Genomic DNA, 25,690 nt, shown 5'->3' with positions numbered 1-25,690 from the left:
TGATTACAATGAGTTGTTGCTTCAGGAGCTGATGGACCTTGTGGCTAATGCTGGGTCCATGTCCCATGCCGACCTGGCTCAGAAGAAGCAGCAGCTCCAGAAACAACAGGAGGTGAGACATGTTCCGCCAGAGTAGGATCTCTCACTGACCCAGTGTCCAACTTGTGTGGTGCCTGACCCTTATCAGGTCATCACTCAGACCCGGGGTGGTAGGGTAGTCAAGTGGTTTCAGTGTTCGTTTCTCACGCCGAAGAATCAGGTTCGAGTCCCCACATCAGTACAATGTGTGAAACCCATTTCTAGTGTCCCCATCCATAATATTGCTGGAATATTGCTGAAAAATAACTCCCTAACTCATCACTCATACCCAGATAATGCACCCAAAACTAATTTCATACCTTCAGGTGCTGGCAAAATATTCTGTCAACTCGCAGCTGTGACAGACACACAAATGAAATTCACACCTGCGATTTTTTCTCTCTCTGGATTACACAATTACTCTTCCTAAATATCTGGGGAAAGAAAAGAAAGAGCCGAAGACCCAGTTTTGATTATGTACAATGTGTGAAGCCTATTTCTGGTTTACCCCACTGGCATATTGCTGGAATATTGTGAAAGGCACCATAAAATCTTTCTCATTCACTCACACCTGAAGAATATGCAAGTACTACTATTACTACTCACTCGCATCTGAAGAATATGCCACTATGATCCTCCTTTTTGAGACCACTATTTAATAATACTTCCAGAAACAACTTGAGGAGTTTGACCAGCTGACAGCCAAGTTGTCAAGTCAGGCAGAGAAGCAGATAACGCCCCAGCTGGAGGTGCAGCAGACTCATGCCCGACTTTCCCTGAAAGAGAAGCAGCTCGGGGACCTGGCTGATGCCATGAGGAAGTACTCCCCTGCGGAAGCCCTCACGAAGCAGTATGAGGCAGAAGCACGTAAGGCAGCAGAGGAATCCAGAAAGTACAAGGACGAAGTGCTGAAGAAGATGCAAGCTGAGTTGGAGAAAAGGAAGAAAGAGCAAAAGGAGCGTGAGGAAGAACGCAAGAGGAAGATTCTCAGTCAACTTCAGTAAGTCGGAATGTTTAATGTATTTTTTTGGTTGTTGCATTTTGTGTATATTGTTCATAATTGTTTCTTCTGTGTGTAGGGGTGGAGGGGCAGTTTAGTGGTTTAGGCACTTACTGTGCCAAAGACCCAGGTTCAATTCCCCACATGGGCACATTGTGTGAAGCCCATTTCTGAACGTGATATTGCTGGAATATTGCTAAAAGCTGAACTCACTCTGAACAAACTGAACTTGCTCACACACTTTTCTATGTGTGATCATTATTTTACTTTGAAACAAGATTCCTTCTTCTTCAAAAAAAAAAATTAAGTTGTATAACTGTCTTGAGAACATTTTAGATCATCAACAACTTGTGGTTGTAGTAAGCAACTATAAAATGGAAAGACAGAAATGTTTGATTGGTTTGGATTGAACTATGTTCAGGACAGCTGGACCTTGCAATGAAATGTCTAAAATCAGTTTTTATATGTTACTTGCTTTTATGTGGCTGAAATATGGTTATAAGCAGCTTAGCATCATCACTTTTAATGCTATGACATGTTTGCAGAAAACTCGAGAAGGACTTGGAAGATGAACATCAGCATGAGGTAGAGCGCCTGAAAGAACGTGAAGCAGAGCAAGCGAGACTCCGCCAGCAGCAGATGGAAGAGAATGCCAAGAGACAGAAGCAAGAGATTGAGCAGTCCAATGCTAGTGAGCAAGAGAAGGCTAGACTGCTGAAAGAACACAACAAGAACATTGAGAAACTGGAATCTAATGCCCTGAGTGAGCGTGAACGTCACCGGGCAGCCTTACAGGCCAAACTGGAAGCCAGGAAGAAACAGCGTATGGGTGCAGAGGTTGCCAAACTGGACAAACAAGCCCAGCTTGAAGCTGATGACGAGATTAGGAACGAAATGGCACAGAAGCAGCAGGAGATTACTTTACAATCTGCATTCACACCTCTACCAAGCAGCACAGTGACAGATCCTGTGCCAGACAGTGGGTTTGAGAGCACAGGTAACATGGAACAAGACTGGGTGAATCTACTGATGGCTTCACCTCTTTTCAAGCAGATCAATGACCTTGAGGCTATGTTGGACAAGACCAGCACTAATGGATCTGGTCCAGCTACATCAGACAAGATACTGGGTGGGTTATGATATCATGTAATGAAACAATGGATTATTCAGTTGTTCATCCGCTATTTAGAACACATGAAGTTTCGGGTTAGAGGTGATCTTTAGAAAATTATGCTTGTGGTAATAGGAGAGTAATGCGATCAAGTGGTCAGGCACATTGACTGGTTGACACATGTCATATCCGTTTGGCATAGATCGAAGCTCATACTGTTAATCACTGGATTAGTCTGGTCCAGACTTGATTATTTACAGACCGCCACCATATAACTGGAATATTGTTAAGTTCGGTGAGAAACTAAACTCATTCACCCTCTCACTCATTTCTTTATTCAGAGGGAGGGTGGGGTAGCCTAGTGGTTACAGCATTCGCTCGTCACGCCGAAGAACCGGGTTCGATTCCCCACCTGGGTACAATGTGTGAGGCCCATTTTCTGGTGTCCCCCGCCGTGATATCGCTGGACTATTGGTAAAAGCGGCGTAAAACCAAACTCACTCACACTCACTCGTTTATTTAGACAAAGCTGAGACTTTACAATTATATTTCTTTCAAAATTGGAATAGTAAATAGACAATGAACAGTCGATTGTTTTTCAGTTACCTCTAGTTCTGAAACCATGTACAGCAAAACAAACAGATGTACAGAGATGAGCAAATAGGCAATGTGTCTACTGAAGCTGTGGACATTTGACTTCTGCACAGCTTTTGGCTTTACTGCAGACAATCCTTAACCTACATTCTGTTAGACTGCGTGGTGTTAGTTTCTGCTCATTGCTTAATCACCCTGAGTGGACATGGGTGGATCCAGGAATTTTGGGAGGGTAGATGGGTGGGGGGTTCAGGGGGTTCGAACCTTCTGAACCCCCCTTGGCTCTGCCGGTGAAAAAAATAAAATAATCTTCAGTGTGGTCATAAGTGATTTTCAAAAGGGGGATGGGGGCTTGAACCTCTCGAACCTCCTGAAACCCCCCTCTGGATCCACTCTTTAGTAGCCTAGTGATTAAGACATTCACTTGTCACATTGAAGACATGTGTTGAATTTCCCACATGTGTACAGTATGTGTTGTCTATTTCTGCTGTCCCTAACATGATATTACAGGAATATTGCTAAATGCAACATAAAACTCACTCACCCACTCACTCTTGCTTCTAGGTGGTGATTACAGCAAGCCCTACATTGATGTAAGGGATGCGCAGTGGTCCTGCAATGGAGACCTCAAGCCGACAGACATCAACACCATCAGTCCAAGTCAGTTTGTCATCTACAGGTTTGGTGTGTTTGTCATCAGACTGTTGAAGCAGACAATTGGAACACCCGAAGTCACGCTGCTCCTTGCATCAAGTCTTCCAAAGAACAATTATGAGAGGAACGCTTTCAGGAACTCCATTTTCTATGAACATTCTCGAAAGATTTTGTTTGTGAGAAAAGAAAGAATGGAATCCATTGGGGACTTTGTTGTAGTGATTCTCCACTCCCTTGCCCACATCAAGGTGGGAGATATGACAGATGACGGAAATGTCCTCTTTATGAGAGAGTTCTACAAGGTGAGAAGAAATTCAGGAAAATGCGTTATTTTTAATACTGTCACACCCCAGCGTGACAATACATCCTTATATGTGACAGCAAGGAAAATTGTAATGGCTGAATACTAATGTTCTGTTTGTCTTGAAACTTGCTGCAGGAGAAAAATGAACTGGAACTTTGGAGAAAAATGAAACAGAACTTTTAAGCAACAGACACTGAATACAATGAAATTTTGGCAAACAAACTCAAGATATCTGTATTAATTTCTTTGGGGTGTTTCTTCCTCAGGCAATGAAGATAATGTGTCAAGACATGTTCTTCTCAAGAACACAGAACACAAGCCGAGCTCAGTCTCTGATTGGTTCATCCAGTCCCAGACCAGCTCTGGAAGTGGCGCTGACTGGCACCAAGAACCCTGATGAGAGGATGAACGTCATTGGGGAGATGATTGACATGAAGGTGGACAGTCCAACCCGAACTGACTTCTCAACCCAGGTTAGACAATTTGAAATATCCTGTAGTATGCTGTAGTCGGATTAGTCCTGTTCATGCTTTGATCTCTTATGGAGTTTGAGGAAAGAGAACTTCACAAGTTCAGATAAGCATATAGAAAACCATGCTTACCTCTTTTGTTACATTTCGTCTACAAATTTTATGCTTACTAGCTTGTCTCAGTCAAATTGAGATTAAATTAATGAATAAGTGTTGATCTTTAATTTAACAAAATAAAATCATTATTGTACCATAAATGTTTTATTAATCACCTTAAGTAGGAAACAGTAAATGTGTATAACATTCTGAGTGTAATGTCTGACATACAAGGTAACGGTGTTTTTAGAGATTCATAAGAAGTTGGTCAGAAAATACTGAATTCAAACCATTACTTTTACATTCAGTTCATACATTTAATGAGTTATGCTATTTGAAGTTAGATCTTTACTACAATTTTTTCTTAAAATAAGAAATAAGCAAATAGATATTAACCTGTACTGGGTGACTATCTAGTAGTCTGCTAGCAATGACCTACGAGGTGAGGGGAAACATGGTGGATGGAGTCTTGTGGTTAAGGCACTTGCCTGTCTCACTGATCCCTGGGTTCAATTCACACAATGTATGAAGCAGTTAGTTGATAATACTACTCATAATGGGTGCTTCAGATTTCATGTTTTGATTAATCTTGTTACATCTGCTTCAGACAATCACACAACGAATGTATGGCTACCAGGCCATGGCCAACAATGCCAGACTGAGACAGTACCTTGCTTCCAAGGGTGGTTTTATGACGTCCAGCGACATCATCAGCAGCCGGATGTCGGAACTGCGTGGAGGCATTCCGAGTCCTTCACATACCCCACGAAGGTAAGACAGCAAGGGGGTAATGAGTATCAAAAAGAGTGGGGAGGGAAGGGAGGGATATGAAGAGAGACACAGAAGTGTATGTACCAAACTTTTAAATAAATTTAATCAATACATTAAAAGCAAATGATGAACTGAACTGCAGTGTTGACTATTTCTTTTGTGCAGGAGGGGTGGTGGGGTAGTCTGGTGATTAAAGTGTTCAGGATCGAGATTTGATTCCCCACATGGGTACAAAGTGTGAAGCAAATTTCTAGTGTCCCTCGCCATGATATTGCTGGAATATAGCTGAAAGCGGCATGAAACTAAACTCACTCTCTCACTAGATGTAGGATATGTGATTTTTACATGTATGATGATCTGTCCTTTGGTGTCATGTTTCATCGATTTGGTGAGATTTTTATCCCCCTCAACATGTTTTACAGGGAGTATTAAACAGCTACATCTGTCCGTGTGTCCGTCCATGCACATTTATCTTTTCTGGAGCAGAACTTTAAAAGAGTTCAATATTTCTTCGCCAAACACATAGATCTGTTGGTGTACTGGTAGTTTGGGTATTCTGAATAATATATTGTTAGCATTTCCATGGCAGCATGCTTGACTTCAGCTAAAACTGGTGGTAGTGCTTTAAAATTTTTCACCATTTCTTCACCAAACTTGACACATAGATTGGTACATAGATTGGTCTAGCAGTGTTCTGGTGCCTTTTGGTAATTGTTTAATTCTGATTAAAATATTTTAGTGGTTCCATGACAGCAAGTTTGACAGAAATCTGTAGTTGTGTTCCTTTCAGGAGAAGAACTCTTAATACCTTACATTATTGTCCTTCCACTTTTCTATATACTCACCAAAACATCTGGCACAATCTTAACTTGTAGACATATTCATGAAGGATATTTTGCCACTGCAGGGGATATTGATGACTATGTCATCTCGTCTAAAATATTTTTTAATCTTTCATAAATCTTGTGTAAATTAGAAAATGTATAGGTGAAATGCTGCTGAACTGACTTACAGGTTTGATCACTTACTACCTCTGGCAAATGTGTAAAGCAGTTACTATTGAAGGATTATTGTGGAAAAAAACTCTTTTTTCTCATGTTAAAAAGTGTTCAACTATGTCAGCATAGGAGAGTGCTTGTTTAAAATGTATAGCATTGTGAGTATACACAAATGCCCATTTATTTGTCCCATATCTTGTAGCCCCTTGAAGCGACGTGGCATCCCAGCCTTATCTTCAGTGAAAGATGTCTTGGACTCCCAGCTAGTGGAACTGCAGACCAACAACGACTCCCTCAATGCTGAACTTATGCAGGTAAGGGGCTCATCAGAGACAAGTGCCAAGCATCTGGGTTTCCATGGCAACACAAGGGACCCAGTTATCTAAGGGGCTGGTATATGCAGATGAATCATGTGCCTTAGAAATTCAGAATATGGCTGAAATACTGCCAATGAGTCGTTTAATGTTGACTCTCACTAGAAATCCAGAAACTTGTAATGCAGTATTAGAATTTCAAGGATTACTTTTCTTGATTTGTCAGCACCGTACTTATGTGCCTTACGTTTGTGTTGCATGTTTTCCCATCTCACACCTCTTCCTTCACTCACAAACTGTAGCGCAATGGGTTGCGCAGCATAGAGAAAATGACCATTCTTCTTACATGCGAGTGAAGCAAGCAAAGGCTGGCAACGTACTTTCCTCACTTCAGTTTGAAAAATATCTTTCATGTCAAAATAAAATATCGCCACCATCAATTTATACACCCATTTTCTTCTCTGGGTGGTGCTCTCACATTTCTAACCCCATGTTTAGTAATTACTCACATGAAATATTTTTAATTCAACATTTTAAGCACAACTTGTGGTATATCAGACCGTTCTTCGCCTCCATTACCCCTTCCAGCTTCCAGTTCAACGGAGAGAAGGAAAAGGAGGGTATTATTCTATACAGTTACCTCCCCTGCTTCATTCGCCCACTGCTCCAGAAGTGTTTTTAGGTAGAATAAATGTTCCGAAAATACTACCAGTAGTGATGACAGATAAGACAAATTAACTCCCAACAGGTTCATGATAAGATTAGGTGATGTATTTCTTTCTAATTTCTGCTTATTCTTGTTCTGTCACTCCATTCAACCGGAGACTGGCAGGGGTAATGGAGGCGAAGAACGATCTGAATACCAAGCATGGCGTTTAAAATGTTGAATAAAACATCTTTCACATGAGTAATTACTAAACATGCTGTTGGAAATGTGAGAGCACAGTCAAGTGAGGAAATGGAAGTTAACCTTTGATGGTGGAGATATTATATTTTGACATGAAAAATATTTTTTGATCCGAAGCGAGGAAAGTACATTGCCAACCTTTGCTTGCTTCGCTCGCATGTAAGAAGACTTGTCATATTCTCTATGCTGCGCAACCCCATTTGCGCTACAGTTTGCCTGTGCTTCACTAAATGATAAAGCTCAGACGTCATGGTTTCCTTCTGCTGTGAAGTGATAAACCCAATTAAATTCACTCACTAACTCACTGACTCCAAGATCACATGTTGACTGCTTTCACATGACTTGTCACTGTACCTTGCGTCAGTTATGCTTTCCGTTCACCTTGCCATAAAAGGTGACTATGCTTGTCGTAAGAGGCGACTAACGGGATCGGGTGGTCAGACTAGCTGACTTGGTTGACACATGTCATCGGTTCCCAATTGCGCAGATCGATGCTCATGTTGTTGATCACTGGATTGTCTGGTCCAGACTCGATTATTTACAGACCGTCGCCATATAGCTGGAATATTGCTAAGTGCGACGTAAAACTAAACTCACTCACTCACTTTCCGTTCACCCAGTATTACTGAAGTTGTATAAAACCAATCTTTCATGTGTTCCCAGAATAGCCACATGACATCTTTGTTCTTGCAGACAATGAAAACAGAAGCTGAGATCCGCACCGGAATCCAGAAACTGGAGTCGGCAGGAGACAATGAACAATTAACAGCATCACGTGAACAGCTGACCCAAGTGCTCATGAAGAAGGAGACTCTTGTGAAGAAAATCTCATACATTGAAGCTGACATTGCACAGAAAGAGAAGGCAGTTAAGAAGAAGAAATAAATATTGAGAAGTCAGCATTCAACATTGAAGTCATGCTTTATTTATGAAATGTAATCATCTAAACTGTAAATCAAGTAAAGAAAAAAAGCAGATTATATTTTTTTCTTATATCATGTTAATAAGTCATTTCTATGATCAAGTAGTAAAACTGGCCAACATGTAAATATCTTTGAAATACTCAGTAGATCAGCATTAGAAAGGGTGGTTTCTTTTACAGTGATTATGATTTGAACTTATTTTTCTGTATTTGTTTGCAGCATTATGTTTAAGAATGTTTACTGACTACTGAGCATTACAATGAAAATGTTTTGTAGATGAAGTCTTTATCAGTTTATCCAACGACATGATCTCTTCGAGGTTAAATGTGATTTGTATCTTGTTTTTGAGATTTATTAACCTTTGTTATTATTTATTTACTTGTATGCCATGTCTTTATATGTAATATTTTGATATACTATGTCTTTAAAGACACCCCACAGTTCCGTCCAGTATGACAATGTGATACAACAAATCTGTTGATAAAGCCATGCAATAACAGAACTTTGTTGGAGGTTTAACACTGTTTCTATTTTTGTCATTGTAAAATTAGTTGAGTTGTAAATATGTGAGTTGCCTTACGTTTTCTCTTGGAGAAAATGACTGATACATTTGCATTTCCTCAGCAGTAATCAAATGTGATATTTAGTCAGTTTAATTAAATTACTTCGGTGGATGAGGGATTTATGTTTTGTCTTCTTTCAGTTGACTTGTTTTTATATCATACATCTTACCGTCCAAGTATGTAATACGTGTTATATATCCAGACACTGTCGATCAATACAAGACTTTTTATACAATCAGATGAAGTCATATTATTCCATAGTTCAAAAAGCATGTTGATTTTTTTGTATATCAGTTTTACAATTACACCAAGATGTTCTGTGGTGAATTTCAAAAAAAGGAAAGGTTTATCCTGGTTATCTCCCTTTTACAAAGTTCTCTCCCGTTTATGATGTAAAGTCAGTGTCCACTAAGCACATCTGTGATTGCTGGGGTTTTCAGCATTATGTATATTTCCAAAGAATCCCTTGTTGATAAGTGCCAGTTTTCTACAACATGTCTGTCCTAAATATATAGTTTTGTATTGTGAATGGTTGAGGTTGTGACAGTGCTCATATTGACAAAATGAAATGTTTTGATACATTTTAAAATAAAGTCTATTTCTTAATGCAAAACTGTTGTTATGTTAATACTTTGTTACTAGTACATCACTTTCATGTACAGTGGAAGCTGTCTAAATCTGCACTCGCTTGGATTGTAGAAATAATCCAGTTTAGAGAATGTGCCGTTTTGTAGAGCTGATGATAAATGTACAAGCCACAGATGGGACTGAGATTTTATGCCAGTGTTGACAACTTGCCAGCTTGGACAGAGGCTGGTTTTGACAGCTTCCACTGTATTTATCTCTTTTATAGACTGATCAACATTGAGAGAGCATGCCTAAACTATAGATAATCATTTACTTCTCAAAATTGAAGCTAAATTAGAATGTAAAAAATAAATAAAGAATGTATGTTTTCAGTGGCTCATATAGAAAACAGAAGAAAAAAGTATTTGAAAGAAGTACATATTTATTATTTTCTGTTTCAACATTCAGTTCCACCCAATTTTTTTGGCACCAACTCTCAGATCATTTGGAGGAAGTGAAAGAAGCGCCCAATCAATCACCACACAATGACTTCAGCAAACAGTTACTCAGCATTATTGTCCGACTGATAAATTTGGAATAAGGTCAAAAGAAGGTGGAAATATGAATAGCAAAACCTGTTTCCATGATCTGATGAGATCATTGATGGAAATTCGAACCACAGTTATCTGTAGTTAAAGTTTCACACCATATTTGTGGAGAGATCCCACTAAAAGAGAAAGCTGCTGTTCCATGCAAGACCTACAGGCAGGGGTAGCCCCAGTGGCACTGATCATTGCTCAACCACTGGATTTACTGTATTTCTGTGTATGTCTGTCATACATGCTCACCCGCAGCTTCATGACAAAATACTATTGCAATAATTTAAAAAAGTGTTAGACTAAGTTCATGCTAGTCATTTACCTAATAGTACAGTGTAACATTCTGTGCAGATTCCGGAAAGGATTTTTGTCACGTAGAAGTTGTTTCACAAGTTTTAGGACACACTCTTGTATTTGTTATAACCTCATACTAAACCACCATTCTGTCTCAGAAATGTGTTGATTTACTTTCGTTAATTGTCCTTTCCATGCAAGATAGACAGGAACCCAGATTTTTTTCAATTTCCGGATATCTGGAAATCTACACGTCAAGGCATTTAAACCTGCCATGTAAAGCAATCTCTTCGCTTCAAAACGTGTCTCACACACGCATTGTGAGCTAAGAGGGGAGCATACATACTAAATCGCTCATAAAATACCAGTTACACGCCAGGTCAGCGTAGCGTGCATCTTGACGAGCGTTACCTAGGTAATGTCAGCGTTCATCGACATATATCGTAATCTTTCGTCCCACCCCTTTCCCTCCCGCTTTTTCTTATCAGCCTCGGGTCAGGGGTGGCGTTCTAATCGTGCTTTGAGAGACCCATTTCCGGTGTATTGTATAACGCTGACGGTGGCTCACTCGACGGCCATACACTCAACCGCTACTGAGGTGAGGCACGCCTGAGAGGGAAGTCGTGCGAACACTTTCAAATCCTTTGCTTGCTCTCAATGACAAATAAAACGTCTTTGTCTTGGGTAATCAACGATTACACTTACGAGGCCAGCGGTCACAGCGTCCCGTCAGAGTGTTACTTTATAGGTTGTTAATTAGCCCTTTCCTGGTACAGTAACTGTTTATGTAGTCGAGAGGTACTGTACGGTCCTTTTCAGTTGAGTCATGTCGCTTATGTGTCCGAATGTAACTGGCACAAGTCTGTCGGATCGCATCGCAGCTATCGGGTCCTGCTCATCGACACGTGTATGTTTGTAGACTAACTCTTAGTTTCTGTGTATATAAATTTTTTTATAGAAACCACTAAACACATATGATATAAACAGGAGCCCCAGTGAGATCAGAAATTCAGAACGTGTGGAAATCTTGATTTCGTTTAGGGCTTTATAGCGTTGCCTGTGGAGCAAGGCAGTTGGGAAAAGAATATTGAGTGAGCGTGAGACAGACCGGTGCATTAGTTACGCTTCATATTTCACAAGATTATACATTGATCACAACGCGATTTGCCACTATTTATTGCTCCCTCTTTTGATCACAGATTCTCTATTTTCTTTTCTTTTTTCTTTCTTTCTTTTTTTTTTTTTTTTTGACGGCGTTTTCTATTTCGTCTTTTAAAAATCACAGTTAACACTATCTTTTGGTTACTTCACAATCATCTATCTGTGACCAGCTTCCTGAAGCCAGATGCTTGTTTTCAACTCCGAATAGTCCCGGTGGCAGTTCAGTAGCCTGTTTTAAGATATACGGTTCCAAACATCTACGACATAGTCCCAGGGTTATCTTGCCTAAACAATCACTACAAGTGGTTGTTAACCGACTCCTTATCATCAAAAGCCAAAGCAGACCAAGCGCGGCGTTATGCATGACAGTCGCGGGAGAGGAGAGAGGATCATGAGGATGTAGTCCTCGAAAGTAGTGTACAGAATGGTGTTGATTTCAATGTTGTTGACGTGAAGATTTTCTAGGCAGTATTAATAGCGAGTATGTTTTCGCGCTGCGTTGAGCATTTTTCTAGCAATATCCGTGCGGGGACACACCAGAGATAGACTCCACGCACTGTACCCATGTTGGGAATCGAACCCGGTATTTGTAGCTTTCCATGTACCTCATAATATGTTGTTTGGTTACCCCGCACTCCGCAAGTTACTGCTGTAATATAGTGATCTGTAAACAATCGCGACTGGATCAAGAGAATGTTGTTATGAGCATCGACCCATGACTATGGAGTACGAGGACACGCAGTCAGCAAAGACACGCACCTGCTCAACTGATTCATTAAGAGTCTCAGAAGAAGATGAGTTTGTCTGGGGTCCATTTTAACCCGGAACTCATAACAAAATGATCCCTAGGCTGATAAAATGCATGACAATAGCTCACTTCTATATTGCTCTCATATCTGATCGACAAGTGTAGATAAATCGCAAAATGTCCATATTTTATGGTCATTGCTGTGAAACATGTTTATTCAAGTGTTGTCATATTCTGGTTCTACATCATATGAAAGGAAAAGAATCTCATTAAACGTCACATGTACGCTTTGCAACAAGCTGCTGTCTTTAGTATTCAGTGCAAAATACTATTACAGTGATTAATGTCGACAAATTTAAAGATATGTTTCTTGTACGTGAGTTTACAACCCGGAAATAATTCCAAACATTCCATTTTCTTTGACCAGATGAACTTGGCAGCAGTGTCAGTGCCATATCTCTTTACCCGTTAACCTATTTGGGACTCCTCGACGCTGTAAAGAGATTGCCCTATCCAAAATCTTCTCACGAGAGCCTGAAGACGGTACCTCTCCGTGTGTCTGGAAGTAATTTATTGACCCGAGGTCACTGATAATATCACTATCCGCTGAGTTATTGGGGGTCCGATGTCGAGCCTGTAGCATATCAACCACGTCAGACACTTACACTCAAGTGTTTGTATTTTTAATCTTCCCTGTGTTCTCAAAGTCAATTAGGTGTCTCATACACCAGATGGGGTTTTGATGAGCGTGTTTACATCTTCATACTAGACAGAGACCTCGCTTCAGTGACAATGTACACTTGCACTTGTCCCTAAGCTAATACGATTCCCCTCATGGGGAATAAATCTAATGTAACAATAAATATAATTTAAATGATAGTTTCTATAAAATATGAATGTTCCTCTAGCGGACTGGTGTCCTTAGACCCCTCTTTATCTTCACAGAATTACTATACACAAACGGGATTAGCATTCACGCAGCCTTGGAGCAAGACTACTGACAATACATGTAATACATTTATTAATATACAATGCTATTAAGAAAAATGGCCAAATGTAACATATGTTTTATTTCGGATTAAAATAAAAATAATAAAACAATAATAAAATAAATAAAATAAAATAAATAATAATATAAAATATAAGAATATATAAATAAATAATAATAACTCAATAAAATAAAATTCTAGTACTTATTTTTTGTTTCCAGTCCAATCCGAGACTAGAACTCTTACTCTCAAAATCAGGCACCAAATCGCACGCACACCATGTCACGTAAACATACATGTTCTAGGGTCTGTGTAGTTGCATCCTCGATATCTCCAGGGTATACGTTCCGAAAAGTCTCCACTTTTCGGAACGTAGACCCTGGAGATATCGAGGATGGTGTAGTTGGGATACTTGTGTTTTGCTGCTTTTGTTTGCGCACCTGTTGTCGACGAAAACACTCATTCACATTATAGCTAAGGTGTCAGTATGTGAACGTGCCAGGTGAACGATTCTGGGCCAGGCTAGCCAATGATCGATGTTCCGAGCAAAGATCTACCCAGGTGGCTATATACAATAGTATATGGTGATCAAGCGTGCAAAGTTTGCTGATGCATGTAATCGTATCTCAGATGCGATGGTCGATACTCATGCTGTCAATCACTATCACTCTATTGTCGGTTATTTTGCGGACAAGTATCATATTACTGAACAATTCAGTAGTTCAGAACAAACGAGAAAACAACACTATATTGACAGCATGCAGTATATGGTGTACACTTAGGCTGAAGATTTCGGGACATAACAGTTTACCTTCTAAATGCCTTGTCTTTACTGGCTGTATATATAGTCCGGCTACCACAACAATCACGCCGCCATGTGGCTGAAATAATGCTGAATGGCGTAAAACAGCGTACAAACAAACCATACACCATCAAACACAATGTTTTGATTGTCATTGCAAGTCACACACATGTAACACACGTGCAAAACGTGATTTCCGTCAACAACTGAATGATAACGACCGTATTTAACCCGAGACTGCATGAACAATTGCTGTGACGTCGTGTAAAGTTTAGTAGAGGTACTGAACGACGCCCACTAAATCAAAAGAGGCGAAGCCCCTAAATGGCTTTAAGTTAAAGCAAGGTGAGAATTTTGTTATTAATATTGATGGTGGTGTCTGTCTGATGGCGAATGTGTCGACTATAACAAAATGTCATATGCGCTTACTAATGCACTCACAGTTTGTCCCACCTGTCATAAATATGCATAGCATATACATCTATCCTGGTATTCTTTGAAATAATTAAGGCAGCTGAAGCTTTTCTCTGGATCTATTTTTAAGTGAAATACAGAAATCCGAAATAATACTTATAAATTGATATATACTAGAATTATTAACCAAAACATAGCAATTTGTGAGTTTCACAAATGTAATAAGTCTCCAAATTAAGTACAGACTACAGTTGGAGCACTCAGTGTTACCTCTGTTAATCCGAAGAAGAATATGGAGGAATGGAAGGACCTCTTTCCAATATTCCAGTAAAATAAACTACGAAAGCTTAACTGATTAGGAAAGGTATATAATCCTGGTGCCACTTGCACAAAGCATTCTTAGTATTACTACAATTGTCACTACCATGAAACCTGTCTAAATTGGCACCCCACAGGACCCAAATAAAAATGCAGTGACAGTGTGCCGGATTATACAAATGCAGGTGTTGGCAGATTTCCCGTATATACACCTTACTGTAACATACACTCCCATCCCTAAGATGGCTTAGTGCACATGGACCCCAAGCCAAATCCAACAAAAAAATAACTAGTCCCTATTAAAGAGAACAAAACAGATATTCACATCATATGTTTATTACATACAATAGCACCAAAACATCTTTAGAACACATGACTTGAAAGTCTTCTTCCCCACAAAAAATCCCCAAAATATTTCAGTTCCAATGACAAAGCAGTATTGTCAGCTTCAGCAAGTCCCCAACAAACACTGAAAATTAAAGCTTAATCTGGAAAACTTTTAGCCTCGGGTGCTAAAAATTGACAGCCAAACAAACAAAATGCCTTTCTTTCTGGAATACAATGGTGTGTGTCAAAATTTTGCCATCCAACACAGTTACTTATATAATATTAAAAAACTCTTCCAGTAAACACAAAGTCACTTCTGATATCATTGTCAAGTATTGTAAGGCTGAAGACATGGTGGAGATGGCAGTGATTGGCAGAATCAACATTGTGTTAGTTTGGGCTCCTTAAAGCTGCATATAAAAATAACGAAGTACTAATAGAAGTCGCTCACAGTCACATATCACATTCAGATACAACCTGTATCCTTGAATAATAATGGCACTTGAAATCTTATTTGAACCATGGCACCAATGACATGAAAACATTACAATATTTGAGGAAGTAAATTAGCAAATCACTCCTCAAAATCTTTAAAATCCTTACATGCAAAGACACTTCTTCATTTTCATGTCAAAAATGTATTTGTTTTCATAACAAAAACAAAAGGAACTATTACCGCAATTAACAGTTATCAGAGTTGTAAAATAATGTGTAAATCATTAGGATGATTTAAAATCTGAGTAAATAATTGTTCATTCAGGCAAAAAGTCTTAATTTTGTTTTAAAATCATTTAACAAAACAACCAACAAATATCACATAATCATTTAGCAACAAAACATAACTATGGCAACCAATGAAAGACCTAGTCTAAAACATCTATATGTACAGAGTATATACATGTACTACTAACAGGTTTCTACTGAAAACAATGATAAAAACAGTGTACAAGATATCGATGAATATCTGCTCAAAACACAAACTCGTATTTGATGCACAAAAACTATAAAAAGAAAACATAAATTTCACAGATGCAGAAGTTCCTTACTTAAGAAAATTCTGGTATGATTTCTTCCTTCTACTAACCACCTTTACTTTAAAAAGAGACAGTCTTGAGATTCAGTAAAATTCAACAGATGATTAATGTTCATTTAAAGAAAGTGTATGTAGTTGTATAATCAAGAGGGATTATGTACAGTAATAAATGGTAAGAAATAGATTTCTTAACGTAGAAAGTTGCATCCAAATTGCAATATAAACTTGTTGCATCCATATTGGATTATAAACTTGTATCAAAAGCGCATCTAAACAGGGATGTATCAAATTGCTCAAGGAATGGTTTTCATAGAAGTTGAATTTGTAATTATATACAGTGCTATGGCCTCTTCAGAATAGATATATCTTATTCATACAGTCACAAATTGCATGTTATGAAATTCAAACTAGCTTTAAATTATTCATCTTGAAATATCATATATGCATGAAAAGTTCAAGGATTAATCAGCTGAGTCCCATATCCAAATAAAACATTTAATTGCCTTAAAAATCAGCCTGTATAGTCAACTTGTGGACACACTTCTGTAAACCACTTTATCATTCTGCAAGCATCCATCTTCAATCAGTCCAACACAGCATAATTGTCCAATCACAGTCAGTTTATTTACAGTTCACACGAGACAATCAGTCTTCACGTTTTCTCTTCAATGGAGAAGTTTCCGAGAATCTCGAAGCCTTTACTTTATTCTGATGCTGTGCCAAAATTTTCCTTTCAGCTGTGATTCCATTTTCAAGTATCTGCGACTCAGGAATGGATTTCTTGTCCACTGTTCCATGGCTCCCTGGGGAGGTGACAAGAAGATGGGTTAGCATGTTGTCGTCGTCCATGGCAACACCATGGTAACCACTATACAAGATTAGAGCAGCTTGGATGGACAGAACCCTCTCATGATTCTTTCTGTCTGCAAATACATCCCAATAGATGCTGTGCTCCCAGATATGTTTTATGAAGCAGACCTTGCTCTTGTACAGTTTCCCTGCAAAAGATATTACCATTATATTTTATTCTTATCATACGAACATTTGTATACCGCTTTCCCTCGATCATTGGATGTCTATCACAAGGGCACAACATATTATCAATCTCAAATCCCGGGGAATCATACATGAAAGTGGTATTTATATAGATGTTAACACGAAGTACATGAATGTCATCAAATTCAGCTGGTACATAAAAATTAGCTAAATAACTAAATTTACAAGCGGCATAACACACTTTACATTTTGTCAACTTTGGCTTGCACATCCAGTATCACACTAAATGTTGCTATGAAGTTAACTGTTTTCTAATAAGCAACGCCGCCTTTCGTATACAGCTGGTTTTCAAAATTTAGAGCGTCAAAATCACTACAATTATCAAATATGAACATGTTTCAGTTGTTTGTAAATAATAACATAACCACGTGCCAATGTGTACAAGCGTCACGGATTGTGAATGTCACGTGGTCGTTTTATGAATGAGCACCGCTTGTGACCTAATTCTATTTTTAGAACTCAAGCCGCGCCGACGAGGCCGACCACAATCACATTATACGCGTTCAACAACAAATATTATTGTGAATAGAATGTTGTATATAGCAATAGCGGCAGGTGGCTTTAAACAATGGTAGAGTAAGACACGGGAGTCTTTAACTTATTTGAAAAATAGTTGGCAAATTGAAAGAAAGTTTGTCAACAAACGAAATAAAGTGCCATTTTGATCCAGTTCTGATAATCAGAAATTCACCCCTGAATAACAGAACGAGTTCAGTCATTCATAATGTTTACTGTTGGGTTGGATTTAGTTAAGTAACTGCCCGGGTCTCTCGCACTAACGTTTTCGATACGTTCTGCTTGGTAAACATAATACGATCGATCAAACTTTGACAACCAGGAAAAAAAAGTTTCAAAGGCCTACAGGACGAACAAGACGGGTGAAAACTTTACAGGGGAAGTCCGAAAAAATCTACTTCAGCGTAATCGTAATAAATTGCCAGCTTACCACACATGCTACAGTTAATCCCGCCGTCGTAATCGTCATACTCCTTCAGAACAGAAATAACCCCCTCTAACTCTAGGCACTTCGGACCACTTCCATTCACGTCATAGTGTTTGGAGGCTTCCAGGCGTTGCCGTTTTGGTCTTGTGCCGAAATCAAAGTGTTCTTCTCCGCTCAATCTAGTTGACATCATTGTTGCTGCTCTGAATTTCGCGTTTCATAGAATTTCCAGTGTAGTTCGTTTACTGTTATGTTCCTGGGATTGTATACATACAGATGCCATGCGCTTGACGTGACCTCGCATTGTGACCAATCACAGCGCTCAGTTACGACCTCCCATGTGGCACGTGACAAATAACGCGGGAAATATAGCATGCAATGCCCATGCGCAGAGCGCTACTTCTTAACTTTCCCGCGAAATATTGATTCTCGCATGCCATGTGTGTTTGTCTGTCAAGGACGTATGTACATCACCTATGTCATCACCTTGATGTGCTATTTATAGTATACCTGGTAACAAACAAAGAAAGCACATCCAAACACACAAAGAAAGTCTTGTTATGTTATCATAACCCCCTAGGCATAAGGGATTCATGCAATCTTCTTCTTAACTACGGGATACAAACAGATCCTTCCTATTTATCCTTCCTAACAACCTATAAGTGAAGAATCGCACATATATGTCGCTATGAACATGCCCATGAGATCATTGTGACAATATGTTGTATTATATTATACTGAAGCAGTACACTCATATCAGTGTATATTTTTATGCCTCGATCTCTGACACAGACATGCGAAGATAAACATACACGCGAACATACTGACATGACTTTTGTGTGAACTTTTCATCTTCATGATGCACACAAACACGCACACAAACACACACAGTATTTAAATCTAGGCAACATTGTTATTGTACGTGCTTGGAGAAATGGTTAACCCCTTAACCGCTGTTGTATTTGCGTAGGTCGTAATACATGTTTTAGTTAAACAATCAAAACCGTATCAAATTATTCAAGTCGTTGTAATCTGAACCCCTTGCCATGCTTTCCGTGTTATATTGTTTATCGGCGATGGTGGTAGCATGGTGGACACAACGTTCACTCGTCAAAGGTCCGGCTTTTCTGAATGTATCAAGCCCGGCCCCGTTTCTGATGTTCACGCCAAAACACACTCACTCACTCACTCACTCAGATATATGCGAGTATGGTCTTACGACACACTGTAGGTGGTATATTGTGTCAGTATGGTATGTTGCGTCAGTGTGGTATATTCTGCCAGTGTTTGTATGTACTAGAGGTAACACCACACAAACCACTTAACACTGTAAACTGATTCTTTTTAAAAATAGACTAAATAGCATGTAAAAACAATAACTCAATTTCATCGTAAAATTATTTCAGCAAATGAAACAATTCTCTCGAAATGTATATTTAATGTTAAAGTAACACCGAAACTAGTCGAAATGTTTATTTACTGTTACAATAACCGAAACTAGTCGAAATGTATCAGCCATGTCAGCTGTATGTACAGAGAGGAGGCCGTGGGCTCTCACATGTGTCACTCGTGCCGAAAAAAACGTCCCGCAGTTGAAACAAAATGACAAAACTCAATATTTATGGGTCGTGTAACGCGAGAGAGTATCACACAAACAATGATCCTACATTTGTGGCGTAAAAAATCGACGACAGCAGAGAAAAGGCAGCAGCCTCAAGGATGATAGTTATCAGCTAATGTTACCAATACAATGTGAGGGCAGCAAGCTACATTGCTCCCGTTCAAAAACGATCTCTTTATAGTTACATGCAAGTAATTTGATACAGTGTTATTTTGGAGATGCTTGAGGTTCTTCAGTAAGCTTCGAACTCTAGGATATACGGGGATGTGATTGGTCATGCCGGTAGCTGTGCATGCATTGTATAATAACCTAACATTGTTATGACATTGTATATGTGCTTCTTTGTTGATGTGTATTTGACATGATACACATATATCAAATGCTTGAGCTATACTGTCTAGCCTGTCATAGGTAGTGTCGCACCACCGAAGGATCGGGTGTATACCCACAAAAGTTGTTTTTAGATAAATCAACACGACTCTCAGCACTATATAATTATGATAATATATAATGCATCTACCATGAGTAAACTCCAGTACAAAAGTGAAGACATGTTCAGTCTTTCATACAGTGATTCTCCTACATCAAATAACAAATTAAGAACATACAAATTGGTCAAGTCATCCATAAATCATAAGAATTATCTGTTTCATTACAAAAACAAAGCTCACAGGTCACATCTTTCAAAACTAGGGTTAAGTAACCATAAACTCAAAATTGACACTCGAAGATATACAAAACCTGCAACCACACTAGAACAACGTCTTTGTGACATGCGCAATGTCTTAGAAGAAACAACACTAAATATCTTGTACCAAGTATAGCAAAGAAAGGGAGTCACTTTTATAAACGTAGCTTTTTCGTGATAAAAAATTTGCTACACGTTCAAGAAAAGAACAGTTTTAACAACTTTTTCAAACAGAAATCCCGAAGTTTCTAATATATCTCATGATATTGACAATTTTAAATGAGTTCTGTGTAATACCTCATATTGTTTCCATGTGTTGATACTGCATCTGATAAACTGTTGTAATGTACATCATTTATGTATCTATATTTCTATATGTTTGTAACTATATATACTGTGTTCATATTTGTAGTTTATAGACTATTGCTTCTTTTTCTTGACGGAATATCTTATCTGCACTAGATATCTTATATCGTGTACAAATGCTGTACTAAAAGTCTGAAGAGAGGCCACCATTCGCACTTCAAATATACCATATGCAACTGAAAGATCTTGAGATCTTGTTGACAATATTTCGTCTCCGAAATAAACATATATTTATTATATGTTAAATTGACAACGGTGAAGGGGAGGACCAGAAGAAAGTCCAGATTTTACCTACGTTCTGAATATATTAATCTCACTGTATCCGTTTCCTGTTCAATGGATATATGTTGTTTCTTTTATCAAACATTTATATGCCTTCAGACACTAAAAGCGTTGGTGTATCCAAAATGAAAAAAATAAAGTATGTCATGTTTCTGTCGCAATTAGGAGCTATGAGGCAGCCGAGTGGTTGAAGCGTTAGCTCGTCACACCCCGATCGAGTCCTCACATGGACACGCAATGTGTGAAACCCATTTCTGGGAGTGAGTGAGTGAGTTTTGTTTTACGACGCACTCGGCAATATTCCAGGTATATGGCGGCAGTCTGTAAATAATCGAGTATGGACCAGACTATCCAGTGATCAACAACGTGAGCATCAATCTGCACAATTGGGAACCGATGACATGTGTCAACCAAGTCAGCGAGCCTGACCTCCCGATCCCGTTACTTGCCTCTTACGACAAGCATAGTCGCATTTCATGGCAATCATGGGTTGCTGAAGGCCTATTCTACCCCGATAGTTTCACGGATCCCCATTTCTGGTTTCCCCTGCCGTGATATTGCTGGGATAAGCTCATTCACTCTGTCATAATTTTATGTTCATTAAGTGTTAGCCTTCTGTCCTTTCGCCCGATCTAACTGTTTAGGCTCCGGTAGATAGCGGTGATCATGAAACTAACCTGTGATGTTTATGCACTGCTCAACAAAATCGGATGATCCCGAAACGACTTGAGCGTACCCAGAGTTGATGAATCTGGGTTGTATCAGACCAGAAGCCCTGGAACACATTGTGATAAAACCTTTATCGTGTATTCATCAACATATTCCTCAGTGGTGGCAAATAAGACCCGTCCTGTTGCGGTGTCACCCCGTAGGCTTGCTTCCCCTCTCGAACTCTCATGCTGACCTCTTAACGTCAGACAAGGAGCATCATCCCCTAAAGTTGACGCCATATCCGTATATAGGTGGATGCGATTTTCAGTTGAGGTACTTAATGACAGAATGTCATATAACCTTTCCTAGCAGAGTGAGTGAGTGAGTGGAGTTTTAGCAATAGCACTATTCCAGCAAAAGCACAGCAGGGGACACCAGAAATAGACTTCACACATGTGGGAACTTCGACAAAGAATAACCAGTCCATCTGATGCCTGTTGAATTATACCTCTTGATTGTGTATTTGTTTTAAAAACATCCTAGCATCACAGAAAGTATTTCACGTATTACCTGCAAACTGTTACGGGTGCACGTCATAATAAAGCTGTTCCGCCGTCCGTCGTATATTGTACCGCAGACATTTATCAAAATGAAACCATTTTGAATGTTTAAAAACTGTTTGGAATACAGGTCTCGCAGAGGGCCCAGGTTCTATTCCCCACATGGGTACGATATGTGAATCTTATATCCGATGTCCCCTTCCGTGATGTTGCTGGAATATTGCTAAAAGTGGCAGAAATCTCACTCACTCACTGACTCACTCACTGTTTTACTGTTTTGTATACTGTAAAGTACGAAATTTTACGCTTTGTGAACAGTATCCACCTAAAAATGATCAATATACGATTTCTATGTTACCTTAATAAAGAGTTACACATAAGACACAACAGCGTGTCTAAGCATGTATGTTTGGGGAAAATATTGTCAATAACAAACACAAAAACTACTTAAATCTCATGGGCGTTGGTATCAATTTGGTATTCCTGTAACGAATTGCTGTAAAGTGTAATCAACACAATACTGTTTTTCAGTTATAGTTTTAGCAGTAAAAGTCTATGGAGTAAATGTCATTTGTCCCCACGCCACCAGCCCTGACCTATAAGCCGCAGCTCTCGTCCCTGTGTATTTCAAAACACTTCAGTAACTTAAAATTGATGAGGCCTATTCTATATTTCCACATAAATCAAAACCGGTATAATCATTATGCCAACCCAGTTATCTTATTTAAATACCGTGCATTAATCGGAAATAACTATATAACTGATTTATGAATACATAAACACGCTGTGAAAATTGCCAACCCTTGCAATGAAGCGAATAACTTGATATGGCTCACAAACTCGGCAACAACCAGCCAAACACGGTATCTCTAGCCTGGAGAGCGGGATGAGAGGCTTTAAGGTATCATGTTTCCATGGTGATTGAAAATAGAATAGGCGGTTTGTTTATTTTTGTAGAATTGTTTTTCAAATTCTATGGTAGCGTGAATGGTATTTGTTGTTGAGGGTTATTACTGGTGTCAGCTGGTGCTGATGCAGACACGGAGAGTGTTTATCTGATGCCATCTTTCTACATTTATACAGAAAATCATTATATCAGAGCGGGATTAATGGGTGATAACTTTTTATATTTTGTTAAACACACAAATACAGGTTTACGGGTTATGTGCAGTTTGTGCAGTGACATTTTCGTAGATTGTCGAAACGCATCGTCAAAGTTTGACCTGCGGGTCAGTGGTTAATATTCAAAACTGAATGCTCTAAAACTGAAATTTCCTCTTAGACCAGAACTCCAACAAACACTGTCCTCTAACTGACGCCAGACAATAATGTTCTGTCTGGAAGATGTAGAAGCCGAGGCTCCAATTGACCCTAGGGTGGTATTCATAAAATGAAATGAACCATAAGTCTTTGAAAAAGGTTCTTCACTTTTTCTGACTAAAATTGGGAGAATTTACTTAGACAGATTCATAAAGCAGCTAGGGCGGTGGGTATGCAAGTGTCATAAGCGTTCACTCGTCATGCTGAAGGTTCGGGTTCGATTCCCCACATGGGTACAGTGAGTGAAGCCGATTTTCTGTATTCCCCTTCATGTTGATGGAATATTGCTAAAAGCGACGTAAAACCTTACTCGCCCGCTCTCTTAAAGCAGCTTGATCGTAAGTTTTGGCAATTTCTGACTTAAATCTTAATGAATACCGCCACAGATGACAGCTTTACTCCTAGCACGAGTCTACAGTTTAGGATCACATTGTCAGTTACACCTGTGTTAACATAAAACATGAGATCGAGGTCGTGCCAACCACAAAATGCCCCATTGTCAGAGGTAATACGGTACGGAAAATCGTTTTTCGACGAAACATTAATTCATAACAGTTGGAAAAAAAAATACTGTATCACAAAAAACCGGTGTCACAAACAACGTTTTATATTGTTTCCGGTAACATGACTTAATGTATAAAGCATCGAAATATGAAATATATTACCTTGAGCTCGTTATATTTGGGAGTACGCTTTTTCAGTAATGTACAGATCCATGACAGGTCCGGGTAAGAACTGATCCTCAGTAACCCATGCTTGTTGTACGAGGCAACTAACGGGATCGGATAGACAGGAACTGGGTACGGCGTAAAACTAAACTCACTCAGTAAGGCATAGACATGAGTACTTTTGTTTTGTTTTCTAGTAGTGTGTTAGCGATTTCGTGCCTGACTGAGAGTGTGGGTTCGACTCCGGGATGGGGCTCAACCCGACAAGATTTATAGAATCTTTACTGCGAGAGTGAAATCCCAGTTATAACGTGAAATATTTGACTACTTTCTGGGGGTGGCATTGTGCGTTCATGTATTTCGTTTACTCCTAATTTAGCTGTCGTCCCAGTTTTAAACACTGACCGACAGCGAACAGTTACCGAAAAGAATTATTGAATCTAATTCCGTCAACAAATAAAGCAATGTCTATTCATGAAGCTACATGGGCGTGAAGGGATGAACGGCAACGCTAACTCCTTCGAACGTGACTTTAACGTAATTTAAGCTATATCCCCTCTAATCGGTCTACTGACACTATTTGAACTTGGCACCACGCTTGTCTGTGTACGCTTCAAGTCTGATCTCAAGTCAACTACTCTGCATGATATACCTTGTCGGTCGCACGCCATGTTTAACAAGAGTGACTATCGTCCGAGGTGAGAGTTTGTCCTTGATTGAAGAAATACCAAGCACCCTAGTGTTGGGCCAAGGATCAACATGACTCGATCGCCCTGCACACAATGATAGCGTCTTTGCGGAGGATTCGGGACTAACGCGATACACATGTTGCAGGAAAACTGTTGCTATAAACGTAACCTGATTTAATTTGTTATAGTAAAAACACAGTTGATTCTTCTTCCTCAGTATAGTGTAGATAATGAGGTAGCCTTACTGCATGTCTCTAAACATAAGTAAATCACTGTTTGTTATTGACATAACCTATAACGTATTTAGCCAGCTAGTCTGTCGTACTGACCCTGAAGTATATATATCCAAGAAAGTCCACGCAAGTCTAGAAAATGTGTCAAGTCTAGATTTCCATAGCTTCTGAAAATGAAGGTCTCAGGGCTCCATTTCATTATATTATTTTTTTTTTCACTATGAACGTTTTTTCAGTACAATATGTTCATTTCAGAGACTAGTTGTTAGTCTGTTAGCCAGCTAAATTGTCCTTGTATCCCCATTCTTTTTCTGCTGGACTTGTACAAGTATGAGAATTAAGTGGAGTGCAGGGAACAGTTTGATAAATTTTATCATAGAAATATACCAACTGCACTTAAGTGTTTTGAAGCTGAATACCTGGAGATGGAAATTTGTCTCCTTAAATTAAAGGAATACCTGAAATGTAGAACCAACACTCACCTCAGTTTTTTTAACCGCTGCAGGATAATATTGTTAAAGTGCCAAGAGTTATCTCCCCTTTAAGCCGCCACTTCACCGAAAACGTGACTACAGTAA

The 25,690-nt window shown here is 39.1% G+C and overlaps 2 protein-coding genes across 2 annotated transcripts in view; one reads left to right on the top strand and one right to left on the bottom strand.

Annotated features, from left to right (window-relative positions):
* LOC137298680 (uncharacterized) overlaps positions 1-9,396 on the top strand; it is a 146,537-nt gene extending 137,141 nt beyond the window's left edge. Inside the window, exons 131-138 of the mRNA XM_067830962.1 lie at positions 26-112; positions 750-1,078; positions 1,624-2,207; positions 3,348-3,739; positions 4,008-4,214; positions 4,915-5,078; positions 6,279-6,390; positions 7,991-9,396. Of these exons, the coding sequence (XP_067687063.1) occupies positions 26-112; positions 750-1,078; positions 1,624-2,207; positions 3,348-3,739; positions 4,008-4,214; positions 4,915-5,078; positions 6,279-6,390; positions 7,991-8,182 (2,067 nt within the window). The 3' untranslated portion in view covers positions 8,183-9,396. The remainder of the gene's footprint in view (positions 1-25; positions 113-749; positions 1,079-1,623; positions 2,208-3,347; positions 3,740-4,007; positions 4,215-4,914; positions 5,079-6,278; positions 6,391-7,990) is intronic.
* A 5,599-nt stretch (positions 9,397-14,995) lies between these two features.
* LOC137298065 (uncharacterized) lies at positions 14,996-18,341 on the bottom strand. The gene is made up of 2 exons (XM_067830116.1): positions 18,038-18,341; positions 14,996-17,033 (listed from the first exon to the last, which is right to left on the bottom strand). Exons 1-2 carry the CDS (start codon positions 18,225-18,227, stop codon positions 16,681-16,683), a joined length of 543 nt encoding a protein of 180 aa, XP_067686217.1. The 5' UTR covers positions 18,228-18,341; the 3' UTR covers positions 14,996-16,680.
* Between the last annotated feature and the right edge of the window lie 7,349 nt (positions 18,342-25,690).

The sequence above is a fragment of the Haliotis asinina genome, chromosome 10 (assembly GCF_037392515.1).
Source record: "Haliotis asinina isolate JCU_RB_2024 chromosome 10, JCU_Hal_asi_v2, whole genome shotgun sequence".
NCBI classification, from domain to species: domain Eukaryota; kingdom Metazoa; phylum Mollusca; class Gastropoda; order Lepetellida; family Haliotidae; genus Haliotis; species Haliotis asinina.
The sequence above is the reverse complement of the archived record's forward strand: the minus strand, read 5'-3'. Positions and strand labels throughout refer to the sequence as shown.

Bases quoted from the DNA above. Each gene is read 5' to 3' on its own strand.
- LOC137298065 (XM_067830116.1), bottom strand. From the start codon at position 18,227: ATGATGTCAACTAGATTGAGCGGAGAAGAACACTTTGATTTCGGCACA. The intron at 17,034-18,037 runs GTAAGCTGGCAA...TATCTTTTGCAG, and splicing joins GATTAACTGTAGCATGTGTG to GGAAACTGTACAAGAGCAAG.